The sequence below is a fragment of the Cetorhinus maximus genome, chromosome 11 (assembly GCF_964194155.1).
Source record: "Cetorhinus maximus chromosome 11, sCetMax3.hap1.1, whole genome shotgun sequence".
Classification (NCBI taxonomy): Eukaryota; Metazoa; Chordata; class Chondrichthyes; order Lamniformes; family Cetorhinidae; genus Cetorhinus; species Cetorhinus maximus.
Genome location: NC_135889.1, coordinates 104,340,512 through 104,355,961, shown reverse-complemented (window position 1 = coordinate 104,355,961; position 15,450 = coordinate 104,340,512). Strand labels below are relative to the sequence as shown.

At 43.7% G+C, this 15,450-nt stretch overlaps 1 protein-coding gene across 1 annotated transcript in view; it reads right to left on the bottom strand.

The window, feature by feature from the left end:
• The window catches only part of kif5c (kinesin family member 5C), a 192,549-nt gene that overhangs the window by 21,894 nt on the left and 155,205 nt on the right, over nucleotides 1–15,450 (bottom strand). Inside the window, exons 23-25 of the mRNA XM_078552528.1 lie at nucleotides 13,583–13,687; nucleotides 11,127–11,343; nucleotides 7,878–7,995 (exon numbers count right to left, since the gene is read on the bottom strand). Coding sequence (XP_078408654.1) covers nucleotides 7,878–7,995; nucleotides 11,127–11,343; nucleotides 13,583–13,687 — 440 coding nt within the window. The remainder of the gene's footprint in view (nucleotides 1–7,877; nucleotides 7,996–11,126; nucleotides 11,344–13,582; nucleotides 13,688–15,450) is intronic.

The following is a 15,450-nucleotide window of genomic DNA, read 5'->3' as shown; positions in this document are numbered from 1 at the left end:
GTTCCTTGCAGATGGAAGGATGCCAACCAACCATCTGTTTGGAGTGATGATTTTGGAGACCACAATACATTTCATAATGAGATATTTGGATTCTCATTAACACTATGAGGAACAATACATCATGGGGTAGCAGCAATGTTACTTCCCCTTCACTCTAATGAAGATGTGAACTTTTTAAAAATACACAAATTACTGGCAATAATAGGTAATTAAAAACTAACTAGTTAATGCTATATTATTTCAAACTGACAGTTGAAGCGATGCTCGGACATTTACAAAATATTCTCTTTGCCAAACAGGAAATGTGTACCAAAAACAATGTAATTATGAATATTGTAAATCACAGCATATAAGTAGACCCATCATATAAGACAACCCCAAAAATCATGTTTTTGCCAATACTTGACACATAAGTCAAAAACCCCCACCCACCTTCGCCCTTTTTTGGTAATAAATTTCCTCAGTCTGCCTGGATTATCTAACGTTTCGAAAACATCATTTCCCAATTCCCACCCAACTGAGGCAAATCCACAAAATCTAGATGAAAACGATAGAAAGAAAGCTGCCTTTCCACAACCTCAAAATAATTTTAACAACAAATTAAAGTAGCCTTGTCTCCCTTCAGATACCGGTAATCGTTTTCAGATCAGAGCTCCCCTATTCCTTTTGAATTACTTTTCTCAAAGGGTCGTGATTCTGTGGAATTCACAACCTCAGAGTGCAGTGGATGCTGGAACGCTGAATACATTTAAGGGGGGGGGATAGACAGATTTTTAATTAGTAACGGGTTGAAAGGTTATGGGGAGAAGGCGGGAAATTGGAGTTGAGGCCGAAATGAGATCAGCCATGATTGTATTGAATGGCGGGGCAGGCTCGAGGGGCTGAATTGCCTACTCCTGCTCCTAGTTCTTATGTTTTAAGAATTCCTCCTGGTTGCTGTCAACTAACTCCTAGTTGAAATCAGAAAAGGCCAGTGGGTTGTTAAACTAAAGCCGGTTTTCCAGCAAGGGCAACTTGGCCGTGGATGCTCCGTCCTACTGGCCACTGACCGAAGCCAAGGAGCTGGCCTCACCAGGCAGGTCCACCCGTCCAAGGTGTTGGGGGTGTGAGGCAGCCTCTCATTCCATCCCGGGACTCCGACTCACTGTCTCTTAAATCTATCTATCGCAAGGCACCATAACAAACTGCATTTATCAAATAAAATGTTGAAGTTATTCTACGTCCCCAAAAAGAGTAGAGATTGGCGCATTGGGCAATTGTTCTGTGTTTGATTATGTGAGATGCTCACTGTTACGATTAGCTAAGCTTGGGTGTGGACTCAGAGAAAAGTAAACAATGCAGAAAGCTAGCTGCTGAAAGCTGCTGAATGCATGAGAGAGCAGACATTTTAAAGCAGTGTGAATAAAACCTGTTACACACATAGAAACTGGTGTCTCATCTCGGTATAGCTCCAAGGTATAAAATGTACAATAAAATGGTGACAAGAATGGTGGAGGAAATTTTAAATTTACTCGCTCTTGCACTATTTCTTTCTTTGCCGGGAGATCCACGCATGCCATAAGATAGATGGATTTTGGGGTTCATGACCTATTTGCTCGCTCAAGGGATGGACAGTGCAGATGTAACAGCAATTCGCAAGAAGGCGATAGTCATATATTGTCTTGAAGCAGAAATCCAGCTCACAGAAGAAACTTAATACGGCAGTAAATGCTTTTAGAAAATACTTTAGGCCAAAGAAGAGTATCATGATCGAACTATACATATTTCACCAGAGATGCCAGGGAAATGGTGGGCCCATTAAACAATTATGTAGCAGCATTGTGGCAACTGGCTTCTACATATAAATTTGGCACACTAACCAGTGAACTAATTTGTGACTAATTAATTGAAAAGACATCAATTCCACGAATTTCACCTCATGGGGGATGATGATTTAACCTTGGAAAAAGCCACGACCTTGGCAGTCCAAATCAAATGTGCCATGTTTGATTCAAACAAGTTACACAGAAATGCACCCTTAGACTCAGGATAACAGACACAGCTTATCCAAGCAGCTAAAGTGCAATGGTTACAAAGAAACCTCAACAGTCTTATCAACATGCGCCTTATCATGTTCATATACCTTCAAAACCATGTTTAAATTGTGGAGGTGCTCATCAATTCACGCGGTATGTCCAGCTCAAGGAAAAAAATGCAACTCATGCTTAAAATGGAACCACTTCTCAAAGGTGCACAGGGCAAAGAAGACAACATCATTGGTTTGGCAAGTGCAGGAGTCTGTTCCTGAGAATGAGGCACAGCATCTATATTTCATCACAAACAGTAAAGCACCGGGTCATTTTATCGATTGCTGAGTCGAGATGGAGCAAATTTAATTGTCGCTTCTCATTGATGTTGGCACAAAAGCATCTGTTTTGAGTGACAAATTCTACCATTGCTATTTTTCACAACATTCTCTCACACCTGCAACTAAAACTCTTCAAGCTTATGTTGACTCAATTATTTAAGTTTTGGGAATGATCACAGTTCCAGTAGTCTGCAAAAACATCACCCTAGACAGGTTCATGTTCTACGTAGCCAAAGGCAGAAGTCTTATGGGGGTAAACCTTTTCGATAGCTTTGATTCAAACATGAAGACTCCATCAGAGCACACATTAACATCAAAAACAGAATTACCTGGAAAAACTCAGCAGGTCTGGCAGCATCGGCGGAGAAGAAAAGAGTTGACGTTTCGAGTCCTCATGACCCTTCAACAGAACTGAGTAATATTAGGAGAGGGGTGAAATATAAGCTGGTTTAAGGTGGGGGGAGAGAAGTTGGGGGGGGGTGGTTGGTTGTAGGGACAAGCAAGCAGTGATAGGAGCAGATCTGCTCCTATCACTGCTTGCTTGTCCCTACAACCACCCACCCCCACCCAACTTAAACCAGTTTATATTTCACCCCTCTCCTAATATTACTCAGTTCTGTTGAAAGGTCATAAGGACTCGAAACGTCAACTCTTTTCTTCTCCGCCGATGCTGCCAGACCTGCTGAGTTTTTCCAAGTAATTCTGTTTTTGATTTGGATTTCCAGCATCCGCAGTTTTTTGTTTTTAGCACACATTAACACGATTGATGACGCAAACTGATCTCCTTCCTTATTTACCAAATTTGGGGAGATTAAGGGATATTGTCATGTGTCTTGCATCGACACATCAATTTTTTTTTAAAATTCGTTCACGGGATGTGGGCACCACTGGCTAGGCCAGCATTTATTGCTCATCCCTAATTGTCCTTGAGAAGGTGATGGTGAGCTGCCTTCTTGAACCACTGTAGTCCATGTGGTGTAGGAACACCCACAGTGCTGTTAGGAAGGGAGTTCCAGGATTTTGACCCAGCGAGAGTGAAGGAACAGCAATAAAGCTCCAAGTCAGGATGGTGAGTGACTTGGAGGTGAAATTGCAGGTGATAGTGTTCCCATGCATCCATTTTCCTTGTCCTTCTAGGCGGTAGAGGTCGCAGGTTTGGAAGGTGCTGTCAAAGAAGCTTTGGTAAGTTGCGGCAGTGCATCTTCTAGATGGTACACAAAGCTGCCACTGTTCATCGGTGGTGGAGGGAGTGAATGTATATTGTGGTAGATGGGGTGCCAATCAAGCGGGCTGCATTGTCCTGGATGGTGTCGAGTTGAGTGTTAATGGAGCTGCACTTATCCAGGCATGTGGAGAGTATTGCATCATATTTCTAACTTGTGTCTTGTAGATGGTGGACAGGCTTTGGGGAGTCAGGTGGTGAGTTACTCATTGCAGAATTCCCAGCCTTTAACCTGCTCTTGTAGTCACAGTATTTATATGGCTGGCCCAGTTCAGTTTCTGGTCAATGGTAACCCCCCCCACAGGATGTTGATAGTGAGGGATTCAGCGATGGTAATGCCATTGAATGTCAAGGGGAGATGGTTAGATTCCCCCTCGTTGGAGATGGTCATTGCCTGGCACTTGTGTGTCACAACTCTTACTTTCCACTTATCAGCCCAAGCTTCAATGGTGTCCTGCATATGGGCAAAGACTGCTTCAGTATCAGAGGAGTCGCAAGTGGTTCTGGACATTGTGCAATCATCTGCGAACATCCCCACTTCTGACCTTATGATGGAAGGAAGGTCATTGATGAAGCAGTTGAAGATGATCGGGACTAGGACATTACCCTGACGAACTCCTGCAGCAACTTTGCACCAGTTCCCAAAATTTGAAACAGCTGCCATTTTCAATCTGGGTCAAAGTATCATAGGAGCTTAAATGACTAGAAGCAGACAGCATCATTGAGCAAATCAGCTCATCGTTGGGGATATCAAACCTAGTCACTGCAGATTATAAAAATGACAAATTTAGACTACGGGTGGAAACCCCCCAGATTTGCACAAAGTGTGGTAACGGGCAGGGAAAAAGTTGTGTTATCCGCTGGCTGCGATGGTGAGTTTATGTGCCATATCATCCCATTCCCGCCTCATTAATTATGCAGCCACAGGAAACACGCTGTATCATTGGCGGGTGGTCTCCAATTTGCCAGTCACCCCGTTACCTCGCTGCTTCCTGACGCAGGGCGCCATATTTAAACTGCAGCCACTCGCACAGTTCTCAATACCTGCAGCCCAAGACTACTCCGGTGAAGACATGGACCCAAAAGCCAAGAAGAGTGCAGACCCCCAATTCAGTGACGTATCCCTGGGATGCTTTCTGGATGCTGTGGAGGCCCATTGCAATGTGCTTCACCTCTACTTTGGTTGCAGGAAGCCCATCAGCCTCACCACTCCAGGTTTGGGAGGTGGTGGCGGAGGTGGTCAGTGCCAATGCTGCACACTAGAGGTCAGCTATCCAGTGCAGCCAGGGTAAGGTAACCATCTTATCACTCTAAACTCACACACTCGCAAGCTCATCACACATTCACTGGCATCACCACTCGCTCTCTCACATACACCCTCAAATCTTCATCTGGCCTCATCTCCTCTGGAGTCTGCCTCCTCAGCCCTCACCATCTTGAGGCCACTCGCACAGATCAGCACATGCCCCTACACACACACCCTGGGATACCTTCCTTCCTCAGTACAGCCCTAGCCCTGCAGCCGTTGAAAAGCCACACCCAACCTACGGCTGGCCTGGTAGGTAGAGACCTGCCCGTGAGCCTCCCTAAAAATGATGTGGTGCTGCCTGCGAAGCCTGGCACTGATGACCGTGAGCGCAGCCCGAAGCAAAGTAGGCAAACAAACCTCAAAGTCCCAAGCGAAGTGCAGCTCCCCAGGCGCATGTTGCTTATTTACAGTTGGGAAACACTTTGGCATGTGCCCTGATGTTCCAGTGTGGGAGGATGATTCCAGTGAGCAGGACGTATAATTAGATGCAAATGTATTAAAATGACATTCCCGACGTGCGGTGGTGGGAAATGTGGCCTGCCATTGACCAATGGAGCAGACCAATCTTTGGCTTTCTCGCCGTATTGTTTCCCTCCTCACCCCCGCAGTCCGCCATGATGCCCAATGCAAATGGGGCTGGAAAATACCGGTCTATGTGTCGCCCTTAAGACAATCAACAAAGCTATCCAAGAACTATTGGCATCATTTCATAACTCCACTGTCTTCACAAAGCTTGATATGCAATAGAGCTATCTTCAGATACCACTAGCACAGCAAAGCCAATATCTTGCAGCTTTTGTTACTCATGAAGCTGATTTTAAGTGCCACAGAATGCCCTGTGGATCTCACACATTCCAGAAGATTGTTTCTTCAGTCTTGTCAGATGTTGAGAAAATGCTCAACCTACCTGATGACGTTGTGGACCGAGGAAGAGAAAAAGCAGAACTCGACTCGCACAACACAAGCTGATGCTCATCAAGGACACATGCACATTCACGGCATCTGAGATTCTCTTTCTAGGGTACAGAGTGACAGCAGCTGGAGTAAAGCCTACAAATGACAATATCAAAGCCATTCATGTGCCTCTGACCCCGTTTAATTTGAAAGAGTTGGCATCATTCCTTGGCACTATCAACTTTTATCACAAATTTGGTCCTAAGTGTGCAGAAATTGCAGAGCCTCTTTAGAAGCTACTGTGCAAAGATGCACAATGGGATTGGACAATCGCACAGCAAACAGCGTTTGATACATTATGGTGAAAATGCATTTTCGCCAGTCCTAGTACATTTCAACCCACGTATGGAAACGTATGTCAGAACAGATGAGTCAGGAAATATAATTGAAGCTGTATTCCCAAAGTGCAATGAAGGAAGCGACCACCCAATCACTTATGCGCCACGCCCATTGTTGGAAACTGAACACAAATAGTCTACTGGAGAGCGGGAAGCACTAGCCTAATTCTTGTGAATATTGGCACATGTATCTCTATGGTACAAAACTCACTCTATACCAATCACCAAGTGCTGCCTACATTGTTAGCCATGTCAGGATCTGGTCATTGACCCCTACGCATCTACAGATGGTCAGGTTGGCTTCCTCAGTACAACTTTGAGGTTGAGTATCTTGCAGGTTTGCACAACCCAAGTTGGTCATGCAGAATCACAACCTCAAATTCATAGATTATCAAAGACCTTTATATCTCAAAGACTATGAGACTATGACAAGCTGAACTCTAGGAAATGACTCAATGTAGATATGTTTGTTGTTCAGGGTGGTTTAATTTAAAATATAGTGTTTAGTTTTACGCAGGGAAAACGTAATATTTAATTGTTATGTGTTTGACTATGTGAGTCAGTTTACTATTGATGGTCACTGTGCTTGATTAGTTGCGCCTGGCTGTGGACTCAGAGTAAAGTAAACTAACTGTACAAGTTGCTGGAATATCAAGTTATAAACATGAAACAGGATTTTAAAGCACTGTGAATAAAACCTGTTACATACACAGAAACATAGGCACATAGGTGTGCCATCTCTGTATAGCTCCAAGATATAAAAATACAACATTCAGCCTTGCCACCTTCTCACGTAATATTACGCAAGTGTACAGATTTTCAGGTGTCTCCCAATGGAGACAAGTTCAAGTATTTATATTCCTTATTGCTGCCTAGCTTGACACATTTTAGACTTGCGGTATAAATCAACCCGTTTTTGGTAGAATTTTCCAAGCTTCGAATGTGGACCTATATGCCGACATCTACGGTAAGATATAGACCTGGTCACATATAAAAGCAGCATCTCCCCAATGCACCAATATACTCTTCTTCAACTGGTCTTTCAGCAGTCAACCGATAACTCTCATGGGCAAACCAAATGTCATATTTCTGTTCTTTTTCTTTTCTCTTTCCCTCCGCCCCTGCCCCCACACAATATATTTTTTCACTCCTTCAGCACTGGGCATGTTCTTCCAACCAAGGCAAGCTCAAAGCAAGCCTCTCAGCAGTGCTGAAAGTGGAGCCACTTGACTCAGGTAATGGAGAAGTTTACACTAAAATCTGAATGGGCAGCAACGCAAGAAACATTTTTTGTTATTAAATGGTAGAGAGGGGGAATGGGTAGAAAACACTGACGTTTGGCTTATTTTAAAGCAGTAAATCTTAGTAAAAACTTGAAACATGTTGATAAAACACCTCTTATTCACACTCTTAATGCGGGTGTTATGAATAGGCTGATAGTTCTGCTAGAATCGCAGACAAAGAAAGGACATGCAAATTTATTAAGCATCTTCTGCTAATATCACCAAAGGTAATTTCTAAACCTAACTAATGCAAATGAAGAATTTAATCTTTCAACTCCATGCAAATGGCCCAATAATTGAAGCTTCATGACATCAGATATCTTTTTAGAAGCAATAAATTCATAATGAGAACACCTGATCAAGAATTTATTCCAGTTCAACTGCCCACAGATTTATTATTTTGATTAGGCTTTGTTCTACTTACTACTTGTCCTTGTTCTGATAGTAACTGGAGTTTGAGGTCACAGGTACTCCGCTGCCACGAATAGCATGAAAGACTGTTGGAGAGGATGCAGGATAATGACCAGGACGAATAGGTTTGGCTAAAATGAAAGAAGAAGATTCAATTAGATTAACTTCTATCCAAATGTGTGCACCTGATCGGAAATGTCACGGACAGAATTTTATGGGCCACCGCCAGTGGGCCTGCAGTTGGTGGGGCCATAAATTCTCTGGGTGGGCTTCCCAATGCTCTCCCACCCGCCTCAATCCGGCTGCAATTTTACGGGGGGTGGGGGATGGATGGTGGAAGGGACGGGAGAGGCCTAGGGTGACCAACCTGTCCTCGCCTCAATTGAGGCCCTTAAGTGGCCAATTAAGGGCCGCTTCCTGCCCAGTCTCAATTCTGAAGCAGGCAGGAGGAGGTTAGGGACTGGGAGAAGTCCGTCAGCTAACCCTGCTCAGGCCTTAAGCTGGAAGGAGGGGGCCCCTCCATCACTGATCCCCTTTACCGATCGGTGACCCTGCCAACCCCCACCCAAGGTCTCTTGCCCCCACCCCCTGCATAACACCCCACCACCCCCTGCCTCCCCCTCCTCGCCCCACCATCCCAGTGCTTTCTCAGCCCCAGGCCTCTCCATCAAGGACCTAACCCCACTCTCCCCTGCCCATGGCCATCTCTCCCATCACCACCATGATGCCCCCTTTACTTACCTCCATCCTGGCTTGGGTACTGACAGGTGAGACTTCTTGGAGTTCCAGTAGTGGCCACCGTTCCTGGTGGTGCTGTTGGAGTTATAGAGCTGCTGACCAATCAGATTGGCCGGCAGCTGTCTGAGGTGGCACTTCCTCCCAAGTGAGGGGTGGAAGTCCCACCTCCAGCCGTTAAATGGCTGTGGAGCAGCCAACATCGGCAGGGATGTGTTCCCCGTTGACTGTACAGGTGGTCGGCCAGGAAACGCCGCCACCTATTAAATTCTGCACTATATTTCTCCAGATACCCAGGGGGCTTCTGAAGCCTGCCACTCTGGTGAAAGTCCCGCAAGGTCTGATCTTGAGCCTTTCGATAGGACCAGGCGGGCGTCTTGGCCCATGTCCTTTACCAGGCCCCACCAAATGGCCAACAGTGGAAACAGACGTCGGATTTCCACTCATGCCACTTGGCAGCCTCTTTTGGCCTCTGTTTGATCCCGTTTTGCGACTGCAAAATCCAGGCCTGGGTATCCAATTACGTGGGAAGGTGGTTTGGCCGATCGAGGGGAAGGTTTTCAGGGTATCTTGGTAGCTCAGGGTGGGGGGGCATTCCTGCTCCTCCCGGCCCACAGGCTGGGCTAGAAAGGCACTTAGGTGTTCCATTCAGCCGTTCTCAGCTCCTTTCAGCTGTCAGGTTTCACAAAGCTCAGAGAACCTGGCCTCCAAAATTTAAATTGGGAAAAGGTTAAATTTGAGGTATATAACCTCGTTAAATTATGTCAAGGACAGATCCATCTCTGGGGAGCAGATTAGTTACATGCATCCCAACAGAACTTGGTTAAAACTGGAAGTGAGCATGTTGGAACTGGGTTTGCCTTTTTTAAAAAAATTTTAACGTTTCCTTCACCGCCCATTCTGCATTAATATTACCCTCACTTTTCCTTGACTCAGAGGATGAAAATGTAACTGGATGGAGCTGTGTTGAAAATAATTCCTGCTTTCAATATTTTGAACAACTCTCACCTCTTCAAAACCCACGTCTGTCCAAAACTTGATGAATTCTTGGATGCTTTTTCAACACTTCTTTCTTGTGGAGTTTACAAGAAAAACCTGCTAGCCAATCTACTTCACAGTCCATAGTCAGTGCTGTTTTTTGCTCATTAAGTTCCAAATACACCATCCTACATGCAGTTCCTCCTCCCTAAACCCCCACTCTTTTATATTCAAGGCTCAGTGCATTTCAACTCCAACTCACTCTTTGTCACAATATCAAAACTCTAGAGCTTTCTACCTATGACCTTTTTTTTTCCAAATTTGGTCTCAGGATGTGGGTGACGTTGGCAAGGCCACACTTTTTACCCAGGCCTAGTTGCCTGGAAAATATAGTGAGGGGGACATTTTCTCTAAACCTAAATTTTAGCCCTTAGCTTCTCAAATAAAAATACTGACCACAGTCTTGGATGTCAGCAGAAAGAGAGCCAGGATTACCTCTCTGAACAATTGTTAGATCCGATTCTCTAGCTGGGTGCCACTGGATAGGGAGTGGCACTTGCAAGGAGCGTTCATTAGAGAATTGTGTACGTGTGCTGCCTGATATTCCTTCCAGCAATTTAAATGAAAGGAACTTCAGACCCATAATTTCCTGTACTTTCTGCGGGAATCATCCCTAAGGGAATCAGTTCTATCATTCTACCCAACTCAAATGAAACCAGGATGATTGAAGTTGGTATTGTAGTTGAACTACAGCTCATGTCATCATTAAAAGATTGAAAATTCTCCTTTGCTGCAAGTTCACAAGGAACCAAAGGGCAATTGCATTGCTTCCCATTTACAAGAGAACTCAAGTCCATGCCTTTATGGCATACCTGCCTTTGGATCAACTTAACTTCTAATCAAGGTCCACAATGATGAATCTTACATTCCTATATAAATATAATTTCAGCATCTTGATTTGTGAATGGGGCCACAACCACATTTCTCAAGTGGTTTGTATACAAACATCACTCCCATACTTGCAAGGTTCCATCTGTGTCCGAGAGGATCAATTTCAAACTCCTCAGCTTCAACTCTCTCCATGGTCTCATTCCAAATTAATCAAACAAACTTTTCCACAAGTCCCAGTCTGCATCTTTCCTCCGTTCCACATTCAGACTCACTCTTTTCATCATTATCCACACATTGTCTGTAATAGTCTCACCAAACCACTTCACCTTGTTCAATCCAACACCACTTAAAAAAAAAATCTCCTAAAAACTCATCACTCTAACTGCATGCTCAGTCTTCTCCACTACCAACTTTCTCCTCTCTCCTGCCCAATATCCACCTCCCTACTTTGTAAAGCTTTTATGAGAGGCGCACTATTTAAATCTAAGTTGTTACTATCGTACTCATACTGCACAGTCAGGAACAATGAGTTTTTGTTCACAAACCTGGGGAGCAGCTTTGCTTTACTGGCACCCTTAGCTTTAATAAGCTCTCTTTAGGCAAACTTGCAGAGCCCACATGCGTAACACAGGTGACTGAAAGCAGCAACGACCCTCACCAATCTGAGCTGAATGTGCCCGCTTGGCCATGTTTTTGGCTCGTACTGCTTCCTTGATTCGATCAACCTCCTGATGGTAACGTTTGCGGTCCCTCATGGCACTCTCCTTGGCTTCCTTCAGTGCACTCTCCAGTGCTTTAACTCTCTCAGCTGTAGCCCGAAGTCGTTTTTCCAGCTTAGGAAGCTCACAACGAAGATCTGCATTGTCACGAACCAGCTGGAAGAAAAAAAGAACTAAGTGAGCGACAATGCACCACAGGACAACTGGGGGGAATGCTTGACTTTGGCTAATGGTGTCAAATAGGCAATATTACATCAACCTCCCATAACATATCTCTCCTGACTTTCATTTCCGGTCAATAAAAACCAGGAGGGATGTTTATCTGGCAGCTAACCCAACATTGGACTCTTACCCCCAACAACATAAAGAACAGAAATACTGGAATAGGATAATGCACAATAAACCAGTAGATGTTAATGGAGTTGGGAATATTGATCCAAAATTTTATTTGGCAGGATCTAAGCAGACAAAATAATGGTCAATGCTCTGCAGAATTTGTATGCCCCCACTTCCATTTTAAGTTTTTTCATGAACTCTCACTGACACAAGTGGAAATTTTTGGCAAACATTTAGCAGTACAAGAAATGCATTAATGGCATAATCCGCCTGCACCTTAGAGGATATATATAGTTTAGGTAACAAAAAATGCAGAAAGACAAAAGGCAATAAGAAAGTAATTACACTTCACAACCATATTTCTTATAAATCCTGCGCTACATTTGCATTGCACTGTATTCAATCCATCTCTCCCATACCCACCCACTCCTTACAAAACTGGTCAGACACTCCCAGAAATGATGACAACACTGCAGAATCCATGAGAATTGCAGTCTAATACTGTATTATTTGATTGTGGAAAACAACAAGAATTGTTTGCAAATTCTTTCAATACACTTCCAGTCAGTTTGGGTGTAAAGGTTATCAGATGCACCAAGGGTGAATGTCACTTAAAAAGCACGGCACATGCACCCATTCCCAGAGTCAATAAAAGATACAAATAAACTACTCAATTCTCACAAAGACCACAATCTATTTATTCCTTGTCTTTACTTTCAGCGAAAACAAGAATGATTTGATGATTTTTCTGTCATGACGTTAAACTTAGCTTTTCTCAGTTAGCATCGCCAGTGACACAAATACCAAAGGTAAGGTTCAGGCACCAGTTCTTGTAGGATTAATGGATGCTCTGCTACCTGGACAATACAGAGCTCCCAAACTGATGCCAACATTGTTCAGGGAATTATGCATTGCTCTTTTAACACACAAAATGCCATTAGCACTTTGGTGTCAACACTAACATTTAGTAGATAGCAATATAGAGAATCCAAAGTTTCAAAAGGTTCACTTTACAGGTTCTATTAGTAGATAAAATGGAGTCCAAGGATAGGAACATAGAAACAGGAGCAGGCCAGTTGACTCCTCAAGCCTGTTCCGCCGCTATTCAATGAGTTCAGGGCTGTTCTGTGACCTAATTCAATATACAAACTCTATTATCACAATCCATATAAAAAACAGTTCATAAATGACACCATCCTCGAGGTCACCCTTGTCATCAACTGAACAGGACAAAGTTTTGTAGGTCAGCTCAGTGGGATGGGGCAGAATGCTGCATTTTATTTCATGCCAACATTTTCAGGATCTTGGAATGGTGGCTTGCCAACAAACAAGGGCACAGTTATAACAGGAAAAGCATGTACTGGGGACACATTAAACAGGGGAGCAGAGATGCGAATTTTACTAATAGGGGTCATACCCTCAAGTTAGAAATCAGCTGACTAAACAATAGACATATTTTACTCCACATCACAGTGAACAAATTCAGAAGGCACTAAACAAGTAATCTACAAGAGGACAGAGTTAAAACTAAAAAATGGCTTTGAGCTAAAGACTCACTTCAAGAAGGCAGGTGTCTGACTGGAATTGTCAATATGGCTGCTTTATGGGGAGGAATCTGACAGTGAAGAAGATTGGTTGATATGTTTGAACAGACAAAATCAGTGAGAAATAAGTAAGTAGGAAAAGGGAGGTCAGAAAGATCCAAGTTCAATAAAAGTGAACAACTGTGATGAAATTTCAATGCAGACTTTGTAAGTCCTTGGCTACATAAAACGGAAATATCAGTTTTGGAAGTTATCAGGGAAGTTGTTAAGAAGCAGTTGTAGCAGGATTGAGGTCAACATTTTAACTCACTTGAAACAACATCTATCACAGTAATTTGATGCCTGAGAGCCTTGCCTATCGGAAGGAAATGACAGTACAGACAAAAGATAGAGCCTTCTCTATCAAAATGGGAGTTAGATATTTGAAAGGTTTGAAAATCGTGAGGGTGTTGAATGTTGAAATAACAAACTATTTTCCAACTTGAACTGAATTTTGGCACAAGTCATCTTCATACCTGCTTGTGAACTTTTGTAAGCTGCTCCAGGTTGTTCTCAAGAAAGGATATTTTCTGTTTCTGTGCAGCACTCCCCCCTCCATCATCGGAGTCCAGTTCACTGCTCTGAGGATAGGCAAAGCAAAATTATCAATTCGTGAGCAGTCTCAAAGCTTGTGACTGGAAGGAATCAATCAAAACGATGGTTCCATCTTTCTGACAGAGATTTACCAGTGGTGTTCATTCAGAAACAAATGAAGGCACCATCTGTGTTTAGGAATAAGATCAGCATTCTTCCTTTGAGTGAGATGTATCCATTTATACTTTTGCTGCGTGTTTGAGGTAGTTCGGTGTAATGAGGAATCTACTGCAACCAAATGTCAAAGTAAAACTCCCATTGTTTGGGAGTTGAGAGAGGTATGGGGATACCAAGTGAGATACAGGAACTCAAAACTCAATATTTTTGTTGAGGAGGTCAAACGATACCTTTGAATACATGGGTTTAAGATAAGATATTATCTGGCCCATCTACAGACCATCCACCTAAGAGTTTACTTCACTCATTTAACTAAAGGGAAATTTAGAGGGGGGGTCACTGAGAGTCACCCACATGCCCTTTCCTTCGAACCCTATCTCCCCTGTTCATTGGTGACCCCCTCCTCCACTGACCCCCATCCCACCCTCACTTACCTTTCTCCAGGGATCCCTGGTGAACATCCAAGTGTATTACCGGCAGCAGCCATCACTCCCGGTGGTGGTGCCAATAATGGAGAGCTACCTACCTCTGATTGGCCGGCAGCTCTCAAAGGCAGCATTTCCTCCCGACTGGGGGCAGTGCAGCAATTAAAATGTCCCTCGTGGAGTCAGGAGCCCCGGCGGCAGAGTTCCCAATTAGGAACTTAATTCCCCTGGGGGCTCCCGAATCAGGTCGGCAGGAGTGTGGCCTGATTTGGTGGTGGACATCAGGGTCCCCGCCACCCTTATTAAATTTTGTCCATAGAATCAAAAGTACAGAAGGTGGCAGGGGATTTAACCCATCAAGCCTGTGCCAGCTCTTTATTTTCCCTTTTTAAGTGTATATCCAATCCCCTTTTGAAAGTTACTATTGAATCTGCTTCCACCACTCTTTTGATCAATGCATTCAAAGTCATAACGACTCGCTGAGTGAAAAAAAAAACTCATCTCCCCCACTGGGTTTTTTTGCCCCTTATCTAAAAACTATCCCCTCTAGTCACTGACTAATGGAAACAGTTTTTCCCATATTTATTCCATTAAACCCCTCATAATTTTGAGCTCTGCACTAATATTTGTCAATCACAAAAAATAATCAAGCAACTTTCTAGGGTCGCTATTGGTTAATCCCAGCCTGCTTCCACCAGTGTGTACTTTGCAATACAGAACCTTGGAATGAAACAGACGGCATTAAGGACATCAGTCCTAGTGGGTTCACTCCGTTGGCTGAAACGTATAAACCTAAACGTATAAATCTAATTCAGCTCTACGTAAATACACGTCTAGTGTACTCCAGAATTCACCTTAATTGTGGCTCAGTTCATAGCACCCTCGCCTTTGAATCAGAGGGTTGTGGGTTCGTGTCCCACTCCCGGAAACCAAGAACTGTGATTGTACTCGAAAGAGTTGCAATCTGTGACTGTTGATAACTCGAAAGAGTTTCACCATTCGATTCCTGTGTCCCTGAAAGTTTATTTCCTTCAAGAATTCACCTTAATTATAGTCAAAGGGAAAGTATGGGAATTAGGCGGATTTGTGTCAGTTGGCAGGTTAAAGGTTAACCAGCCTCCAACCCAACCACTTCTTGTTTTAAATGGAGATGGGATAGGGTCAAGCAGCCAACCTGCTCCCAGAATGTGGGTTAGCAATTTAAATAT